General features: G+C 46.2%; 3 protein-coding genes across 3 annotated transcripts; 1 reads left to right on the forward strand and 2 right to left on the reverse strand.

Annotated features, from left to right (window-relative positions):
• The first annotated feature begins 3,212 nt into the window (after nucleotides 1-3,212).
• LOC136518742 (ATP-sulfurylase 3, chloroplastic-like) lies at nucleotides 3,213-7,187 on the forward strand. Its single transcript, XM_066512434.1, has 5 exons — nucleotides 3,213-4,076; nucleotides 5,279-5,684; nucleotides 6,109-6,369; nucleotides 6,571-6,657; nucleotides 6,742-7,187. Exons 1-5 carry the CDS (start codon nucleotides 3,505-3,507, stop codon nucleotides 6,880-6,882), a joined length of 1,467 nt encoding a protein of 488 aa, XP_066368531.1. The 5' UTR covers nucleotides 3,213-3,504; the 3' UTR covers nucleotides 6,883-7,187.
• Nucleotides 7,188-7,745: 558 nt separating this feature from the next.
• Nucleotides 7,746-9,787, reverse strand: LOC136518753 (calmodulin-like protein 4). Its single transcript, XM_066512444.1, has 4 exons — nucleotides 9,566-9,787; nucleotides 8,441-8,598; nucleotides 8,286-8,366; nucleotides 7,746-8,208 (listed from the first exon to the last, which is right to left on the reverse strand). The coding sequence occupies exons 1-4, from the start codon at nucleotides 9,636-9,638 to the stop codon at nucleotides 8,056-8,058; spliced, it is 465 nt and encodes a 154-aa protein (XP_066368541.1). The 5' UTR covers nucleotides 9,639-9,787; the 3' UTR covers nucleotides 7,746-8,055.
• A 2,431-nt stretch (nucleotides 9,788-12,218) lies between these two features.
• Nucleotides 12,219-15,603, reverse strand: LOC136538069 (probable histone H2A variant 3). Its single transcript, XM_066530055.1, has 3 exons — nucleotides 15,468-15,603; nucleotides 15,140-15,292; nucleotides 12,219-12,757 (listed from the first exon to the last, which is right to left on the reverse strand). The coding sequence occupies exons 2-3, from the start codon at nucleotides 15,254-15,256 to the stop codon at nucleotides 12,461-12,463; spliced, it is 414 nt and encodes a 137-aa protein (XP_066386152.1). The 5' UTR covers nucleotides 15,257-15,292; nucleotides 15,468-15,603; the 3' UTR covers nucleotides 12,219-12,460.
• Nucleotides 15,604-16,366: the final 763 nt, after the last annotated feature.

The following is a 16,366-nucleotide window of genomic DNA, read 5'->3' on the forward strand; positions in this document are numbered from 1 at the left end:
CAAGTCCGATGAAGACGACACGTATAGGCAGAGGTATTGGATGTGTGCCAATTTTACGTTTGAGCCTACACTTCAACGCCGCATTAACAAGATGGTGAGAAATTCATGTTGTTTAATACTCCCTCCGTTCCTTAATATAAGCCATATAGATTTCTAAAGAAAATTCCAAAATATACGTACGTATCAGCTCCCACACCGATTAATTTGGAAACTTTCCCACCGTACATAGCACATGTCCCAACCAATCCCTTAGATTTATGAAGCAATCTGATTGGGAGAGAGAAGATGGCCTGATTTTCCTTTTTTTTTCCTCGGTCTCACATCCTTCCTTAAGCCGTGCGTTAACATTGGTGCTAAAAACTATATGGCTTATATTAAGGAATGGGGGAGTATTTATTTTGTGTAAAATGAAGTCTTGCATGATTTATTTATTTTATAACAATTGCATTTGTTGCAGACCCCTCCACCGCTCTATGATTTTGAGCAGTGGATCGACACTGAGATCAAGTCGAAAGACAAGGAGTGGATGCAGAACTGTTACGATAGAAGGCAAAAGACAAGGAGATGATGGAGAAGAGACGCAGAGAGGAGGCTCTAGAAAAGGAGTATAAGAAAGAGGAGGAAATGAGGTGTGTTGCTTCGTACAGGGAGCAGAGGGAGAGGAAGCTTGAGCGTGCGCTCTGAGCGAAGGCAGCGATGGAGGAGAATCCCAATGCCGAGAGAAAGGAAAAGTGGCCTCGTTGCACTCAGTAGTCTTCATGACTTGCTAGTTGTATGGTTTATTCATGAACAATGTTGTCTAATCTTAGACTTTGCATTGTGTTGTCATGTAATGCACTTTAAGTATGGATGTACCTAGGGTTGCAAAATAGACATAAAATATACCAAATCAATGCGTAAAAATAATAAGGGGAGAGAGGATACCTTGCTCGCGAAGATATATGGATCAAATCCAAGTATCCAAGGTCAAATTCGTCGATTTAAGAGATTGTACGGGTTAGGGAGAGCAAGAAACCGAGAGGAGGGAGAAAGTAATGAGAGCAGCCTCAGCAAAGGAAACTTGGCCGTGGGTTTAGAATCCATGCTCGGCGCTATGTATTCTGGCGCCGAGGTACTAGCCACGTCAACACCACCTAGGATGCCTTGCTGTGCTCGGCCAGGCATCACGGAGCCAAGATCTGTGGCGCTGAGACGTGTTATCTCGGCGCCATGAGTCCTGGCGCCGACCCCAAGGGTCCAAAGATGAGTTTACGTCTCCAGGGTGCCAAACATAAATTTTCTTCAAAAAAAAAGAGACTAAATTGTAAAAAAAATTGAGCCTCCAAGATGGCCGCGTCCAAGGTGGCGCTTTTCAAAAAAAAAAAAAGCCAAACTGCCCTTGAAGCAGCACACGCTCTAGCTCTGAAGAAGAGGCCCACCATCCTTTAAAAAAACCTCTTCTTCGTCAGAGCACACGAGAGTTAAAAAGGTAAGTTAGAGCATATGAGAGTTTAACAACTTAGAATCAAGTCTATCAGCTACTCTAAACTAATCTAGAAAAGTAAGTGTCATACAAAACATGCACAAAGTGAAAGGTAACAAATAGGTTAGGTACGAACAAGATCTAGAGAGCACAAAACCTAGAGATCTTCTCATATACTTCACACAAAATTCCTCTCGTTTCCCAGCCCCCACCGAAACATTCACAATCCTAGCCAAAGGTTTGTCTACGCCTAGCTTAACTAAGGTGAGAAAAAGTCTCCCCGGCCACTACTATCATTATTTAGATCACCCCTCATAAAAAATCAGCTATTTTATTCATTCATCACCTTGCGTCAATCCCCTAGACAAGAAAACTTGAGCACAAATAAGTTTGCCAGACTATCCATATAATTCTTATATGTGATCGACGTATATCTCTCACGTCCTACACTATACTCTTTGTTCTAAATCATAAGCTGTTTTAATATTTCTAAATATATTATTTTTGTTATATATTTAGATATACACTATATTTAAACATACAGTAAAATTAATATACCTTGAAAACCAAAACGTATTATAAATTTGAACGGAGGGAATACCTTTGCAAGTGAATGAAGACTTTGTTAACAAGTACCCACCGAAGAAATCGTGCTGAGAAAGGTGGAAAAGGCTGCCAATAACTTAAAGGGCATGGAGGATCCTCTACGTGGAGGTACGATTCATCTCAGCTTGTTGTTTTGTTTCATGAAACATAGGAGTGCTATTTTCATACATTAGTACATTTTGAACTAAGCATCACACCATTTAAAAGGATAGGAGGCTGAAGATCACGGATTCACTGACAAATCATAAAATGATATTTGTACAATATGTGACAGTGAGAACCGACTTTTTTTAAGGAAAACAAGACTCCGTTCCAAATTATAAGTCGTTTTAACTTTTTGGTACATTCATTTTATAATACATATAGATAAATAATATGTCTTGATAAATAACAAAATTGATGAACTAAAAAAGTTAAAACGACTTATAATTTGAAACAAAGAGAGCGTTAAACGAGAAGTAAAAAAACATAACCAGCGATACTACAGTAACAAGGCAACTAGAATTCAAAGATGCTACAAACTACGAGACAACAGAATGGAATGGAACCTGAATTGTTTGCACCCTCGAACCCTGTAGGTACATTTGTGATGCTTTAGAGTAAAGGTTGAAACTGATTTTAACAAATAAGAGTCGAAGTATAAAAAAGAAAAGCTGAACTTTTCGTTCAGAGATACTCAGCCTGTTCGTTTCGTCGTAAATGATCATGGATTATTTACTACTGGCTAGTTTAGCTGGTTTGGTGTAAGAGAAAAATACTGTTCCAACTTATAATCCACGATCGTATAAGCCCAGCCGAACAGGCTCACTAGTATTTTTTTGTAATAAGGAGAGAAATACATACAAACAAGGTATGTGAAATTCAGAAATACATCCAACTCCTTGCTAACCTTTGCACAGGGAAAACTTCACCCAGATCATTTTTGATCTTTTTCTCAATTCATCAACGATAGCTATGATAACCAGTGTGCCACAGACCTATCCTCCGTAGAGAATCCCTCACCACCAAAGACACATAGGCTCGGACGTTGGAAAGGTGTCATCACACACACTAACAGCAGTCCAAATCCAACCTGCTCACCATCCTAAACAAAACATCAAAAGCCAAGCAGGCATGGTCCATCCTCATCGACCCCCATTAACCCTGCCCCCACGTTCCCCGCTCCGCAGACTATGTTCACCGCGCCCATGGCCTTCCGTCCCGCAATGCCATCCAGGTTCGCGCACACCCGCCTCCCCTCTTTGCCTTTTCCTAATCAAATCACCCACGCAGCCACTGCGAAGGTCCGGTGGTGGTCGCCAATTTACAAAACCAAACAAAACGCACCCGCTATATAAAGAGGAGACCACGCCGTGAGGTGGAAGGGGCAGAGGTGGACGAGGCGCGCCACCGGCCGAGCCGAATCGAGCAGCAGCAGCAGCCCTCCCACCTTGCCCATGGCGACGCAGGCCGCTTTCCTCGCGGGGTTCTCGCAGCTCGCCGCGCAGCCCGGCCGCGACCGCGCCGTGGCGGTTGCGCCGGCGCGGGTGTCCGTTGCGTCGGTGGGTAGCGCCAAGGTGGGTGTGCGGGTGGGCGTGAAGGCGGGAACCGCCGAGGCCGCGGCGGTGGCGCAGCGCCGCGGGGTGCGGTGCCGCGCCAGCCTGATCGAGCCCGACGGCGGGCGGCTGGTTGACCTGGTGGCGCCCGAGGAGGGCGGGCGGCGCGCGGCGCTGCGGCGGGAGGCGGCGGAGCTGCCGCACCGCCTGCGCCTGAGCCGCGTCGACAAGGAATGGGTCCACGTCCTCAGCGAAGGGTGGGCGAGCCCGCTGCAAGGGTTCATGCGCGAGGATGAGTTCCTCCAAACACTTCATTTTAATGCCATCCGCGGCCAGGATGGCAGGATGGTCAACATGTCCGTCCCCATCGTGCTCTCCGTCGGGGACGCACAGCGAAGGACCATCCAGGCCGACGGCGCCACGCGCGTCGCGCTCGTCGACGAACGCGACCGCCCCATCGCCGTCCTCAGCGAGTAAGACAAACAGATTTCCCCTTTGTTGTTTGTTTCTTTGTCCTGTCGCTGTTCCTCTATATGCATTGGTAACTGAAGATGATCGAATAGAACATGTTAGGATCTTATGGTTGCACAAAAGACTTAATTGCTGCTAGTTGCCAGCTGGGTTTGGAATTGTGAGCCTGTACTTCTGGCTAATTAGGTTCATGAATAACCTCTTTAGCTACAAACAGACATGGATTCAAAACGTACATGTCTTCCCTCTTTCATCAGGTGCAGAGCTTGACCCTCCACAATGTGTAGGTGCCTTCCATAATGTTACTATGTTAGCACTGATTCTGTTACCAATGTAGAGCTTACTGTTCTAAGGTGAAATTTCTATCAATTAGAACCATCTTGACGTCAACATATTTTTTATAGGATGCGGTTTCCTCTTTTGTCAGTTCTACTATTACAGTGAGAAGTAGCGCCATACTATATCAAGATATTTGTATACGGTCGTTATCAGCCAAGTCGCAGTTGTTGTAGGCCAGTAGACATACCCTCGACCTCGGACCTCGGACCTCGGACTTGCTATATTATTCTAAAACTTAGATCACTTCCGCTAGTAGATATTGTGTTTCACATTTTCACCGCGTCCCATTATTATAGGTATATTCATTGAAAAGTGTCACTTGGTAATATCCTTACATGTCACGCTAATAATAATATTGTGTTTCACATTTTCGCCGCGTCCCAGTATTATAGGTATGTTCATTTAAAAGTGTTGCGTGATAATATCCTCACATGTCACGCTAATAATTTTATTTCATCCTTGGTCACAAACTACTAAAGGTGTTGAATCATTGGAAAAGAAAAGAGGGGAATAGAATGTCGGTTTTACAGGTGTAGTTATCAAATGTGTATGGTACTATGGTGACATAATAACGTCAACCATGTACGTCTCTGTGACTCTGTAATCTCAAGTCACAAGGAAAACACATGCTTTGTTGTAGATACTTATCTGATTGCTAATGAAAATAATGATGTTATTGTTCTTCTTAAATGTATTGCATAGCCTGTTGACATGACACAAGTGAGTGTCAGTTTTTTTCACTCCCTGCTGTAACACTCTTTTCTCTTCTTCATGAATGTGTCTGAGCACGTCTTTCATTAAGAGGAAGCGAGAGATACAACACCACGATCTTAGCAAACCTAACACTCTTTCCTCTCTTTTGCAGCATCGAGATCTATAAGCATAATAAGGAAGAAAGAATAGCAAGGACATGGGGGACAACTGCTCCTGGGTTACCTTACGTCGAGGAGGCAATTACCAATGCTGGTGACTGGTTGATTGGTGGGGACCTGGAGGTTATAGAACCAATCAAGTATAATGATGGTCTAGATCAGTATCGCCTGTCTCCAGCACAGCTGCGTGAAGAGTTTGCCAGGCGCAATGCTGATGCGGTATTTGCCTTTCAGCTTCGCAATCCTGTACACAATGGGCATGCTCTGCTTATGACCGACACACGCAAACGCCTCCTTGAGATGGGTTATAAAAACCCTGTTCTTCTGCTCCATCCACTGGGAGGATTCACAAAAGCAGATGACGTGCCTCTTAGTTGGAGAATGAAGCAACATGAGAAGGTATTCAACTGCGGTAATTCTACTCTTTACTTTAATCTCAAATTCCCAATAATTGAGTTCCTGTTTAATCTGTAGTAGCAGCTATGTCCTTGAACTAAACATCTTGTTTTGATGGAAACTGCCATGTCAGCATTGAACAATTTTGTTGTCAATAGCAGCAATAATGTCCAAGAATTTGAGATATTATGTTTGGATGGGAATAGCTGTTAGCACTGAGAAATATGCCTAATCTTCCCGAAAAGTGTAGCCAAAGTTTATCTAAATTCCAGAACATCACTTAGATTGTAGTACAACAATTACTTTAAACTCCAGTACAAATTGAGTGATGTCTTTTCCTGTAATGAAACAGGTGATTTGATGGGTTCACTAGCCTATGTTCAAGTTCTGATTCTTGTACCATTCTAACACTGATGATTTCTACTAGGTTCTTGAGGAAGGTGTCCTCAACCCAGAATCAACTGTCGTTGCGATCTTCCCCTCTCCAATGCATTATGCTGGGCCAACTGAGGTGCAGTGGCATGCTAAGGCTCGTATTAATGCTGGTGCAAATTTCTATATTGTTGGAAGGGATCCTGCTGGTATGAGCCACCCCACGGAGAAAAGGGACCTCTATGATGCAGATCACGGAAAGAAGGTTTTGAGCATGGCTCCTGGCCTTGAGAGGCTCAACATCCTTCCTTTCAAGGTATGTCATCCTTCCTGACCAGATTTCTTCCTTTCATGCATATGCAGTAAGTAAAGAACAACATATTGTGAATTAACATTTTTCTTCACATCACACATGTCAATCTTGATCCCATGTACGTCATTTAATTAACAAGAAAATAGAAACATTTATTGTTTTTCTGTTTTATTGACATGTTTCTTGGCTCTTATTTTGGATCAGGTGGCTGCATATGACACAAAGCAAAAGAAAATGGATTTCTTCGATCCATCAAGGAAAGATGATTTCCTCTTCATCTCTGGCACAAAGGTAAGTTTTCACAGTTGCTAGGATGTTGTAAATTTCAGCACCAATCCTTTGTAGCCAAACCCTAACAAATCATGCCTTATTCAGATGCGCACTCTTGCCAAGAACCGCGAGAATCCCCCAGATGGTTTTATGTGCCCGGGTGGCTGGAAAGTACTCGTCGAATACTATGACAGCTTGGTGCCATCTGAGGGCAGCAGCAAGCTGCGTGAACCAGTTGCAGCCTAAAATCTGGAAAGTGCTTCAGATAAGGAAATCCTACTATATCAACGCAAGCGGTTCTTTGCGACATAGAACCGATGTTATATGATTGTATACTGGCTGTAAGACTTAAAAGCACTGGGCTTGGTTCAGACGTTAATGTGTGCTTTGTAACTGGTGTGTGGTGTGCCCTATCTGCTGGCAGTGTTGCACATGCACTGGAGCACATCAAATGTTTGGTGTCAATAAGGACAGGCTATGTATCTGCCAGATTGTACATATACATTGTGGTGATTAATTAAAAAGCTGTCTTCTGCCGTTCAGGCTCGTAATGATGAACTGTTTTATCACTAGTTCTCTTTAAGCATCAATTTTTTTATACTTTTATCGAGCATAAGTTATTGGCTTAAACCTCATGTCCTCATGGTTTGGATCTTTTGGAAGCCGCAACCTTTTAGGGATGACTTCACATTTGGTATTGAATTCAATATTTGCAAGAGCTTGTTTGAATCACAGTTGGATTATTATAATTTGGATTATGCATAGAATTATTATAATCAGAATAATGGATTACAATATTTAGAGTGTTTAGGTCAATTGATTATGGTTGGTTAAAGTGAGAAATTCTTACATTATTCTTTATAGTTTGGCAAGTTGAACAGTCAGTTGGGAAGCAAGTTGGACTTTTAGCATCCATAATCCCATATAACATGGTCTCATCTAGATTACGGGATTATGGTAATTAAGAGTTTTGATTATAATAATCTATCATATAACAATCTTATTTGGATAAAAAAGTTTGATTATATAATTCGATTATTATAATCGGAGGGTATCCAAACATTGCCTTAGACAGTTAGATGGCAGTAACAAAGAGGGAATATTCATGATTCAGAAGAAATAAAATGGCTGAACGTCAAAATGACCGGAAAAGACCACATAGATTCTTAACATAACTTCAAGAACCAACGAACATGGGTATCTGTGGAAATTCTAGAAATCTAAAATTAATGTTACATAGTTAACAGTCTAGTCTGAAACAGAGCAAAACGTTACACACGGCAAGCTAGCCTCGTTACAGAGGTATACAACACTTCGAATAACACAATCATAATACTGAGCACACAACTGCAATTTACAGTACTAGATTTGTGACAGAAGAATCCGATCAAGAGGACGACTAGTTTCACATTGCGCCCTTCACCCAGATATTTTCCGCTCAGCATTCTTCATCATAAGCACAAACTCATCATAATTCACCTGCCCGTCACCATCGGTGTCTGCTTCCCTGATCATCTGCTCAACCTCCTCATCGGTCATCTTCTCCCCAAGATTGGTCATCACTGTCCTCAGCTTCACACACCAACACGAACAAGTAAGAACGAATGAAAACAGCATGATCTGAACTTGCTGAGGCACAAAGAGATCACCTCAATTGGGGAGATAAAGCCATTCTGGTCTTTGTCCAGGACCTCAAAGGCCTCCTTGAGCTCTTCATCGCCATCGCCATCCTGCAAGCAGGTGTTGTCAACTTTCAGATAGAGATAATTTTGAAGTATTCGTAATAGGCAAATGAGAAATTCACCTTCATCTTCCGGGCAATGAGGCTTAAGAACTCCTGGAAATCTATGATCCCATTGCCATCCGTATCAACCTCGCTCATCATGTCATTGAGCTCCTGATCGCTCGGATCGAGACCAAGGGAGCGAGTCACTGCAGCCAGCTCTTCCATGGTGATGCATCCTACACATGGCAAAGTTACATTCCACTTGTCAACTGCTCATAGAAAAGAAAAGCCTGTGATTGCACGCACACAGGTCTCAGAGCAAATCCAAGCGTAGGATCAGGAGTCCAATGCGAGACGACAAGTGAAAAGCTTGGTCAGAACTTTTGACTGGGATAGAGATGTCCAAATTAAAGCTAGAGTATGATTGGCTACTTAGCTATGTGGTGATCATAAAGCAAATGACCCATAATATCAACACTTCAACCACAAGCATCACAAAATATAGTTTCCAAAGACGTGACGAGGATTACTTCAACTTTCCCTAAAGGAATCAGGCGGATAACTCACAGGAAAGATTTAAGACCCTTCTGGAAAGCAAAACTGAGCCAGTAGTAAACCTTTTTTTTGTCACAACCAAAAAAGGTTCTTTGACTAAAGTAAGCTAAAAGAGTTAGTAGTAATACAACACATTTCTGTCACCACTACTACATAGCTAAAAGAACTTTCAAGGAAGCATCTCGCCGCAAAATACGGTGGTCCATCTATTGCTTTCTTGAACGCTATTGCTTGACAGTTGACAGCACACAAAGTTACACGAGAACAGTACATTAAAAAACAACAACTCCAAACCATCTGATGATTCAGCCATTCAGGTTAGAGCCCCTTGCTCTCTATTGACAAATTTTCTCCTTTTTTCTAAAAAAAAGGCCGGGCCTCAAGTATAGGGATGCAATAAAAATTCTGCCCAACATGGTTAATATCTTATCAATCACGAACTGTGAACAGCACTGGATTGGACATACTGTATAAGGCTACCCACATGCAGAAGAGTAGCATTGCTTCCAAAACCCAGCAACTACAAGTCTAACCGAGCTAGGGAAACCAAAAGAAACAATCTCAAGAACAAGCACCAACTCAAATCAAAAGCAAGCTAAGCCATGGTGAGAGTCTGAGAGAAGACCAGAGGAGAGGTAATGATAATACCGTCGCCGTTCTTGTCAAAGAGCGAGAAGGCCTCCTGGAACGCGAGCCTCTGCTCGTCCGTCAGCCCGTCCATGCAACTGCCAATCCCTGACAGCAAAGCTATAACTAGCCACGCCCACACCACTGGTCACTAGACCAATGCCAGTTGCCAGGAGAGACCGAAAGAGAGAAGGTAGGTGAAGAGGTATGTATGCTGGTGCGAGGAGCAAGCACATAGATATAGGGAGGGAAGGAGGGGCGGGGAGGAGGGAAGGGAAGCAGGGTGGAAGCATCCTGTGATTGGAAACCGATGTACGAGTAAATAAAGATGACCTGCGCTGGGGTTTGTGGAAAAAACGGCGGTCCTCGTGGTTTTCCTAATCATTTCCGGCGCTTTGCCCGCCCCTCCGACTCAGCACAGCGAGCCAGTAAGGATGCCAATGGGATGTACCCATCGGGTATCGTCGGAACGTTTTTTTTCTGCTATAGAGAATTCATTATGTTCATGTTCTCGTCCCCGTTAACTGTCTCAGGTATAAATTCTTGTCCATCCTCGTACTCGTCGGGCATCGGTCGGGTAACAGATACCCGACGGGTACTGCATACCCGATAAACAAGGACACTTGGGGTCGCAGCTTTGCAATCGGAGACGTTTCTTCTTCACCTGGGTATAAGTGTCGGAGTCTCGGAGGTGCCGAGAAGAAAGAGCGAGGTTGCGAGGAGGACGAGCAAAGGTGGCAGAGAGACCGAATTGAGGAAACGAGGGGCACGAGCGCTCGTGAGACAGGCGTGCTTGTGCTGCTGGCAGAGATGGTAAGGAAAAATTGAACTAGGGTTCCTAGAACACACAAACTATATATATGATTGTTCAGATTTGGATCAAAATACCTATGTTGAGCTTCTTTGGGCTTAATACTCACATGACAGCTCAAATAGTCGGGTTCCCCAACGGGTAACAGGTACGGGTAAATAGGGAACATACCCATACCCGTTATACCCGTTAGGATGGATTTTTGCCCATTTAGATGCCCACGGGTAAAGATATGATCCCATCCCAGTTCCCTAATGGATCAAATAACCGTCGGGTATCGGGTCCGTTGCCATCTTTACGAGCCAGCGGCGGCCACTGTCCAGGCAGCTAACACGTAGTGCAGCTTGAGGGAAAAGGCGCTACCACTTGTGCCACGCAAGGCCTTGCTGGAATTGTGGCGTTGTAAAGAGCAGGTGAATTGCAGCAAGAGAGCAGCGAGAGGCGGTGATGGAGATTGGAGATGTTGTCCCGGGATGCAAGTACAGAGTAAGTTTCTCGGGATAACCTGTTTGGTTGGGTTGGAATTTGACTTCTAATTACTTAGGGTCCGTTTGGGAGGGATCTCGCTAGCTTCGGTTCGGCTTGTATTAAAATCGATTAAAGTTAATTCTTTGTTAAAGAAAAATATTGTAGATTCTGGCCGGTAAATTCAAGCGAACATGCCCAGCTCCCACTGCCAATTTACTGTATCAGTTCTGTTTATGGGAGCTCAAATTCTCTCTTTCCTCTCCCTCTCAGACAGCCGGCGGGAGCCGGAGAAGCCAAAATTTTTGGCTCCTGCTGCTCCATTTGTGTTAGTGAGAGTGAGCGAGATGAGACAGAGAAACAGATTTCAGCTAGTATAGTGCTCGTGTCAGCCGGAGCCGGATCCAGCGAATCCATACCGAAGAGGCCCGTAATATGGTGTCGCATGGCTCCTTGATTGCTCCACATCCAGCAGCCCTAACACCAGACCACCCTGGAGTAAGAAAAATAATCGTCAATAAAGTGATTTATTCCAGTTCCAGACATCTAGATTCGTACGTACTTGTGGTCTGTGGAGTCTGGAGTTTTGTAGTGCAGGAAGAAAGAATACCGACTTTTTCAAGGAATTCTTGGAGAAACTGCTCAACTACATAGGTGATGAGAAGGTGACTGCTTCATTTGCTTAGGGCGCGTTTAGATCCAAAAATTTTGGGGTTTTGGCTACTGTAGTACTTTCGTTGTTATTTGACAATTAGTGTCTAATTATGGACTAATTAGGTTCGAAAGTTTCGTCTCGCGATTTCTCGGCGAACTGTGTAATTAATTTTTTTTTTCGTCTACATTTAGTATTCCATGCATGTGCCGCAAGATTCGATGTGACGAACACTGCACAAAAATTTTTGGTTTTTGGGTGGAACTAAACGGGACCTTATGCTGAAGCGGCAATGCAAGCATCCAGCCATCCACCACGGTCCACGGATATAGCCATATAGGACTACACTGCGGCCGGCAGAGAACAAACATAAATATAACTGTCATTCAGAATCAGAACAAAGAACGCGACGGTTCTAAATGCCATCCATTCACAGAGCAACTTACAAGGCAGCCAAAAAAGAAAACAGAACGGAACCACAACCACACAGCAGTCTGCTCTGGGCCTGTTCATGATGAAATTTACTGTTCGGCTAATATGAAGTTGACACTGTTTTTGCTGGGATTTTGTAAGAGAAAAATACGACTCCAGCTGAAAAAAGAAGCCAGCCAGCCAGCCAGCCGAACACTGCCACAGACTACTGCTCTGGTCCTGACGAGGCATCCAAACAATGAGCCCCCACTGCCCCACAGTACCCCACCCACAACATATTCAAAGTATAATTGCAACAAGATTAAAAAAATGCAAAACATGAAAACGAACCACAGCATAAACCGAATAGCAGATAGTCACATAACTAAATAAGCATCCAGGTTTGCACCCCTGAAGTTAACAACTCATCACAAACACAATGTCCAAATAACTGAAGCAGTACCAGGCAAGCGTTACACAGAAGGATCACTCCAACCTGATAGCTCAACTAAAACCTACACGACGACAGGGACTCACAGAAGTCCAGTTTAAACTAAAGATGCACATTCCCTAGTCTTCACTCCTTGGAGGACTTGTTGATCAGGGACTTGTGAATGTGCGGGATGACACCTCCACCTGCGATGGTGCCCTTGATGAGGGTGTCGAGCTCCTCGTCTCCACGAATGGCCAGCTGCAGATGGCGAGGGGTGATACGCTTCACCTTCAGATCCTTGCTAGCATTCCCAGCCAGCTCCAGAACCTCAGCAGTCAAGTACTCCAGGATGGCAGCAGAGTACACGGCTGCAGTGGCACCAACACGGCCATTGGCCTGAGTCCTCTGCTTCAGCTGACGGTGGATACGTCCAACAGGGAACTGAAAGCACAACAGTGAAAATTAGCAATCACATATCAAAGCTAAACTCTACATAGCCACAGAATAACAACAAAAACAGAGCTTGTGCATTTGCACCACTTAATGAAAAAACCACACCAATATCAAAGCTGTGACAGTAGACCATAAACTCAAAGAATCTAGTGACTACAAATAATGAGGCTGTTCGCTGGTTGGTGCTGGTGCTGGTTTGGGCTGGCTGGTGCTGGTTTTTTGTGAGAGGAAAACACTGTTGGCTGGTTGGTTTGGGCTGGCTGAAACCAACAAGCGAATAGGCTGAATAAGCATCAAGGCTAGACAATCGATAAGAAATGCTTGGTCAGCAGCAACATGTAGCGACAAATATGTTCCACCGCGAGTGAAAATGATGCATCAACACAAGACCTAACCAAAACAAAGTACTACAACAGATTGCACAGAGGGTAGTTTAGCACTATTGATGGATCAGGCCCACGAGATTTCCCTTTCCATCTTGTCACCCACCAAATACCCATTTCCAAGCAAGGGAAAGGATTGCTGAAGTACCATTTCCTCATCAGGAGCTCTGACCACATAATCAATCAATCATCACGAAATCTAGACTGCCCAGACACATGTCAATAGCTCACTGCCTCAGAATCACCACAAATTTTAAAGGGTTAATTGGAACGATGCCATTACAACTTTCGTGGGTATGAGAAACGCCATTACAATTCACCTAATATGAAATATGCTATTATAATTTTGTTGCTCCACCAAATATGCCATGTTCTACGTATAACACAGTCTTGGGCTCAGCTGCAGGGTGACACAGTTTTGTATGGACCCAAAATAACCTTTCTTCCTCCACTGGCCTTTCTCCGTGGCCTCTATGCTTGCCGGTTCTCCTCACCACACTTGGGGAAGAGAGGACAGCCGCCAGTGACTCCGTGGGCTTTGAGTCGGACCACACACCCTAGCAACTGCCACGGGGCCACGTCCTGTTGCTCGGGTGGCTTGGGCACGTGGGACGACGAGCTTGGTCACTAGCACGCAGTGGTCGTCGGCGAGAGACGAGCGACGAGCGTAAGTGTGCTGCTTGAAGGGGGCGGAGGGGGCTCGGAGCGCAACGGCGAGCTCAGTCATCGGAGAGAGACAAGCGCACGCGTGCTGCCCAGATGGCTCGGCACACGACGGCGAGATCCGTCACCAGCAAACTTGGTCACCAGTGAGCGACGAGCTCAGGAATGCTACTGGGGGGCTCGAAGCGCGCGATGGCAAGCTCAGTCACCAGCGAGTGGCAAGCGCAGGCATGCTGCCCGCCTGCCCAGGTGGCTCGGCGCGCGCGACGGCGAGCGCAGGCATGGGCGGCGCGGTCACATGGCCGCAATGCGAACGTCACGCATGAGGCCGTGGTACGGCATGAGAGTGGGGCATGCGACACTCACTGTCCCTGGGCGAGCTGCTCCCCTTCCATGACACACGGCCTTCCATGGCGGCGATGGACAAGTCCTCCCTTGACCAGCTCCACCCCCATCTGGTCCCTTCGCCAAGCTCCTCCCTAGGCAAGCTCCTAGATGCACGGGATCACAGGGGTGGAGATGAGGGTGGTGGTTGGCATGTGGGAGCTCCGTGGAGGTATGGACGCCACTGGAGCATGCAAGCACAAGAGGGAGGGAGAAGGAAGAGGAAAGGGCATCACGGTCTATACAAAAATACTGTATGCAGTTGTCCCCCTGCAGCTGGGTCCAGGGCTGCATCATACGTATAGCATGGTGTATTTTAAGGAATGACAGAATTATAATGGTATATTTCAAAATAGATGAATTATAATGGCGTTTCTCATAAACATGAAAGTTGTAATGGCACCATTCCAATTAACCCAATTTTAAAACCCTAACATAGGCTGAAATCATAACCTAGCAGAACCTACAATTGCTCAAAAGAACAGAGAGAGTCATCTCAAGAGAACAGACACAGCCATGTGCACGGTAGCTCACATAACACAGCAAGACAGACCAAGCTCTGCTTTAGATCTACAAGCTTGGCAGAACAATAGAAGCCCTAAATTTTCAAAAACATGACCAACTAGCGCGCGCAACCTTTCAAAGCCGCAGCTCATCCAACTCGCACGCGAATCTAACGCCTGTCGATATCATTCACAGAACACACGAAACCTGAAATGGTCAAACCTAACGCGCACGACCCCCATAGAATACACAAATCTCATACGCGTAGAATACACAAATCTCATACGCAGCAGCTACGCCCGCGCGCGAGCCCGCGAGCCCGCGAGCCCGCAGCAGTTCAAATCCAAACGAGCGAGCCCTAGAACGTGGGGCGCGCAAAGCAAAGCGAGCGGAAAGCACAGCACGCGCAAGGAAGGGGGGAGAGGGCGCAAGTCACCTGGAGGCCGGCGCGGGAGGAGCGTGAGACGGGGGCCTTCTTCCCCTTATCCTTCTCAGCGGACTTGGCCGCCGTGGTCTTCGCGGCGAGCAACCCTTTTCCTCCCTTCCCAGCCATCGCCTCCTCCGCTCCGCTCCGAGGAAACTCGAGACCCTGCGGCAGAAGAAACCGAATCCGACGGCGCGCGGGCCGAATCAGCGCAGATCGAGGCGCGAATCGGGCGGATCTCGCCGCCGATTCGGGAAATCAAACGGCGAATCGCGCGAATCGGGCCGAGTGGGTTCGGATAAGACGGAGGCGGAGGTCAGAGCGCGGCGGAAGCCCTTACCTGAGTTTTCGGCTTCCTCCTACTCCGGCTCCTCAAGGCACAGAGATTGCTTTTGCGCTTGTGCGTGGGGTTGGGTGGGTGCGGCCGACGGACTTATAGGCGGAGAACTCTATCCAGCACCTCTAACTACGCAGATATTTTCAGCGAGGCGTAGGAGCTCGGAGTTTTGGAGTTCGGTCAGAGACTGTGGTTGAGTGTGCGGTTTGGGAAAGAAGTGGGGTGGCATTTGTAAAAAGGCGAAAAGCTCAGGTCCCCTGCTCGTTGCTTCGTGAGGACGGCGCGGGCTGGCGGGGTGCTTGCGCGCGCGGGGTTACTCCTGCCTGCGACGAAAATTTCGAAATGCTGCCGCCGGACTCCCGTAACTGCTGCCCTTGGAATATTGTGTGGCTGGACAGCGGGCCAGGGCAGAAACCATGGAAACGAGCCGCCGCGAACCCCAGAAATTTCTGATCCAAATTCCACAAATCTTTGAGAGTCCGACGGAGTACGGACAGAAAGTTCAAAAAAATTGTACCACTCACTCGACATCTTTGTTGTACGAAACGGTGCATTATTCAAGCCAAATAGCACCCACCGTTTCTACAGCTATAACACTCGAAATCTATGAACTCTAAACTCACAAAACGTGGTAGAAATATAAAAAATAGCCACGAAGCCGGAAGACCGCGCCGATGATTCCCGCGGTGATTTGGCGCGCTTCGGTGATCGAACGTAGGAACGGCTAAAGATGGCAATGGGGAATTCCCCGTCGGAGGTTGCCTCCCCATCCCCGTCCCCGTGGGGAGAAAAAATCCCCGTCCCCGTCCCCGCCAAAGCTCACGGGGACGATTTCTCCCCCATCCCCGCCCCCGCGAGGGGAAAAATCCCCGTCGGGGATCCCCGTCCCCGCATTTGTTCAT

Source organism: Miscanthus floridulus, chromosome 2 (genome assembly GCF_019320115.1).
Source record: "Miscanthus floridulus cultivar M001 chromosome 2, ASM1932011v1, whole genome shotgun sequence".
NCBI classification, from domain to species: Eukaryota; Viridiplantae; Streptophyta; class Magnoliopsida; order Poales; family Poaceae; genus Miscanthus; species Miscanthus floridulus.

What these genes read in the sequence shown, in the direction of transcription:
- LOC136518742 (XM_066512434.1), top strand. Translation starts at nt 3,505, where the DNA reads ATGGCGACGCAGGCCGCTTTCCTCGCGGGGTTCTCGCAGCTCGCCGCG. An exon ending in CCCATCGCCGTCCTCAGCGA is followed by an intron (nt 4,077 to 5,278) that starts GTAAGACAAACA and finishes TCTCTTTTGCAG; the next exon opens with CATCGAGATCTATAAGCATA. An exon ending in GAATGAAGCAACATGAGAAG is followed by an intron (nt 5,685 to 6,108) that starts GTATTCAACTGC and finishes GATTTCTACTAG; the next exon opens with GTTCTTGAGGAAGGTGTCCT.
- LOC136538069 (XM_066530055.1), bottom strand. Translation starts at nt 15,256, where the DNA reads ATGGCTGGGAAGGGAGGAAAAGGGTTGCTCGCCGCGAAGACCACGGCG. An exon ending in CCTCCCGCGCCGGCCTCCAG is followed by an intron (nt 12,758 to 15,139) that starts GTGACTTGCGCC and finishes TTGTGCTTTCAG; the next exon opens with TTCCCTGTTGGACGTATCCA.
- LOC136518753 (XM_066512444.1), bottom strand. Translation starts at nt 9,638, where the DNA reads ATGGACGGGCTGACGGACGAGCAGAGGCTCGCGTTCCAGGAGGCCTTC. An exon ending in CTTTGACAAGAACGGCGACG is followed by an intron (nt 8,599 to 9,565) that starts GTATTATCATTA and finishes TGCCATGTGTAG; the next exon opens with GATGCATCACCATGGAAGAG. An exon ending in TCATTGCCCGGAAGATGAAG is followed by an intron (nt 8,367 to 8,440) that starts GTGAATTTCTCA and finishes ACCTGCTTGCAG; the next exon opens with GATGGCGATGGCGATGAAGA.